At 36.4% G+C, this 3047-nt stretch overlaps 1 protein-coding gene across 1 annotated transcript in view; it reads right to left on the bottom strand.

Annotated features, from left to right (window-relative positions):
- Myrfl (myelin regulatory factor-like) overlaps nucleotides 1–3047 on the bottom strand; it is a 110914-nt gene that overhangs the window by 101978 nt on the left and 5889 nt on the right. The window contains exon 2 of the mRNA XM_012514956.2: nucleotides 2729–2819. Coding sequence (XP_012370410.1) covers nucleotides 2729–2819 — 91 coding nt within the window. The remainder of the gene's footprint in view (nucleotides 1–2728; nucleotides 2820–3047) is intronic.

Here is a 3047-nt window from a genome sequence, read left to right as displayed (position 1 = left end):
AGAGACAGAGACTGAGACAGATTATCTTGATTCCCAACTCTACCCAAAACAAAAGTATCAAAAAGGGGAACTTCAGACCAGTATTCTCTTGAACATCCAGATCATACACCCAGATGCAAAATCCACAACAAAGTTTTAATCGGTGAATCCAGGGGGGGAAAAGTGTGCAGGTCATATATTAATATATATTAATTCTGATATGCAAGATTTATTTGAGGTTTACTCCGTAAATTTGATGCAGCTCAATATTCAAAATTAAGTAAAATAGTTCATCATATTAATAGGTAGGACAAAAAAGACATATAATTACATCAATAAGTACAGAAAAAAATTGATAAAATTCAATATCTATTTATTGTAAAAATTCTCATCAAACTAGGAGCCCCACATTGAAGGAATGAAGGACACTGCAAACCTTTATAACTTATATCATACTTAATGATTTAAGAAATTGAGTTCCTCTTTAACACCAGAAACAAGGCAAGAATATCTTCTCTTACTACTTCTCAATTCAGTATTGTACTCAATTCAGTAAGCTTTCAGGAAAAAGAGTCAAAAAAAAAGAACAGCATTTGGAAAGAAAGAGAAAATGTCTCATTTTGCAGGTAACATAATTATCAACATAGAAAAACCTAAGAAATACATTTTTTTTTCAAAAACCTTTAGAATTAACATATAATTAATATTACAACACAAACCCCCCAAGCAAAAAATTGATATTTGTATATACTGGCAAAAAATTGGAACACAAAAATGTCTTTAAATGTCATGTACAATGGCTCAAAGAAAAAAATGTGAAATTCCTGGTTATAAATCAAACAGTATTTTGATTAGATAGCTCAGCAGACTAAAGCACCTGCTTAGGAAGGGGCAGGGACTGGGGTTTGATCCCTGGCATGCCAAGCTGGCCCTGCCCCCTGGACGCTGAGATGGCAATTGAGACTGGGCATGGTAGCCCCCCTGTAATCCCAGTGCTTGGGAGGCTGACAACAGGGGTCTGAGCTGTGTTGTGAAACCTTGCAGACCCTGTACTAAATACATAAAAAAAGTACAGATTATATGTTGTATATTGAAAACTATAAAACACTGACATAAGAAATATAAAATGGAGACATATATTGTGTTCATGGATTGGAAGATTAACTTTTCTTAGGATGTCAGTTCTCCCCAAGTAGATTTTCAGACTAATACAATTTTAATTAAAGTCTAGCAGGATTTCTAGATATAAAAAAGATGATTTTAATATTTCCTCATAAAAGAAGTTTGAAAATAAGACAAATTTTGAGAACTTACACTATATTAAGATTTGTGACAAAGGTGCAGTAGTAAAGATGGTATGTATTGACAAAATCATAGGCACATAGGAGAGTGGAATGGAACAGAAATTCTAGGAATGAGACCTCACAAATATGGCCAAGTCATTTCTTTAATCACCCATGAATTCAATGGATAAAGGCTCTAAAGTAATAATTTTAGGGGACATCCATATACAAATAAATTAGTTGGGCATATCTCAAAATTCATTCAGAAATTAATTGCAAATGGATCACAAGTAGACCTATGGGTGGAACTCGAGCCATGCGTGGTGGTGCCGCCTCCTACCCAGCACTGGGAGGCCTGAGGCAGGGAGAGCGCCATGAGCTCGAGACCAGCGTGAGCAGCATAGTGAGTTCAAAACCAGCTTGCAATATCTGACTCTGTCTCCAGTAAGAAAAAGAGGAAAACTCTTAGGGCACACAAAATTTCTTTGGAACTTGGATTAGGCTGAATTATATTTCTTAAGGATTGTTGCGGTTTGTGTCTAGGTGTCCTCCCAAAGCCTCATGCAGTTATAGGACATCTTCTGGAGTTTGTGATTAGTTATTGTGGGTGTGGATGCTGCACCTGCCCTGGGGCAGGTAATTTGCCTTACAGTGTAAGGAGGGCTGAGAGGCCAGCTAACCGTCTGAGCTGTTGCCACTCCCTTTGCTCTTGCTCTTTGCTGTCACCATGAAAGGTCACTCTCTGCTATATGCCACTCTGCCTTGGAGCCAACGGAATATGTACAGAAACCTCCAGTAACTGTGAGTTAAATACACCTTTCCTTCCTTCATTTTGGGTGTTGAGTATTTGTCCCAGCAATGAAATTAATACAAAAAGTTTAAGTTTTATTGTATGTAAGTTAAAAATAAAAAAGAAATCTTGCATAGCTGTATTAGGACCAAAAATAAGAGTAGATACCAATGAAAGAGAAAACAGAAGAACAACTAGGACTATAATTCTAACCCAGTTCTTTGAAAAAGTTAGAAATTTTATAAACTTCCTCCAGATTGATCAAGAAAAAACGAGAGAGACAAACTACTGATACACAGGACAATATAAAGATCGTCGCTATAGATCTTAATGGCATTATATATGATAAGGAAATGTGAATAATTTTATGCCACTAATTTGACAACCTAGATGAAATGGACAAATTTACTAAAAGATATGGAGTATAACCTAAATAGCCCCATATTTATTCAAGCTATTGAATTTTTGCCATGACACAAGTTGTCGAGAGAAGGCACTTTTCACAAAGAAAGTTCCAGGTTCATGTAGCCTTGCTGGTGAAATGTACCAAGGATTTATAGAAGAAATAATATCAACTACATCTAAATTCTTTGGAAAATAGAATAGGCCAAAACACTTCCTATCTCATTCAATTACCACTTAAGTTTGAAACCATTGATGTCCTTTCATTACTTACAAGACCCCCACATCGAAGTCATTGCCCAAAAACTCTTCCAGTAGACTTGTGTCCAGTGCTGGGTTCTCCAGAGTACCACTGGTTCCTTGGGCTGAAAAGGCAAATTGAAATTCTTTAGAAGCAAGAAGACTTCAAGAGAAGTTGATAGCTTATACTCCAGAATTTCTAAGCAACTAAGTAGCACAAGGCATGTGTTGAGAATATGGTCTTTCTTCCATTTAAATATTTCCTTCAGTCAGGTCTTTAACCACTTTTTTTTTTTTTTCGGACCTGGAGATTGAACTCAGGTCCTTACACTTGCCAGGGAAGCGCTTATTCC

The sequence above is a fragment of the Octodon degus genome, unplaced genomic scaffold, assembly GCF_000260255.1.
Source record: "Octodon degus isolate 3935 unplaced genomic scaffold, OctDeg1.0 scaffold00047, whole genome shotgun sequence".
NCBI classification, from domain to species: Eukaryota; Metazoa; Chordata; class Mammalia; order Rodentia; family Octodontidae; genus Octodon; species Octodon degus.
This window is presented reverse-complemented; position numbering and strand designations above follow the sequence as displayed.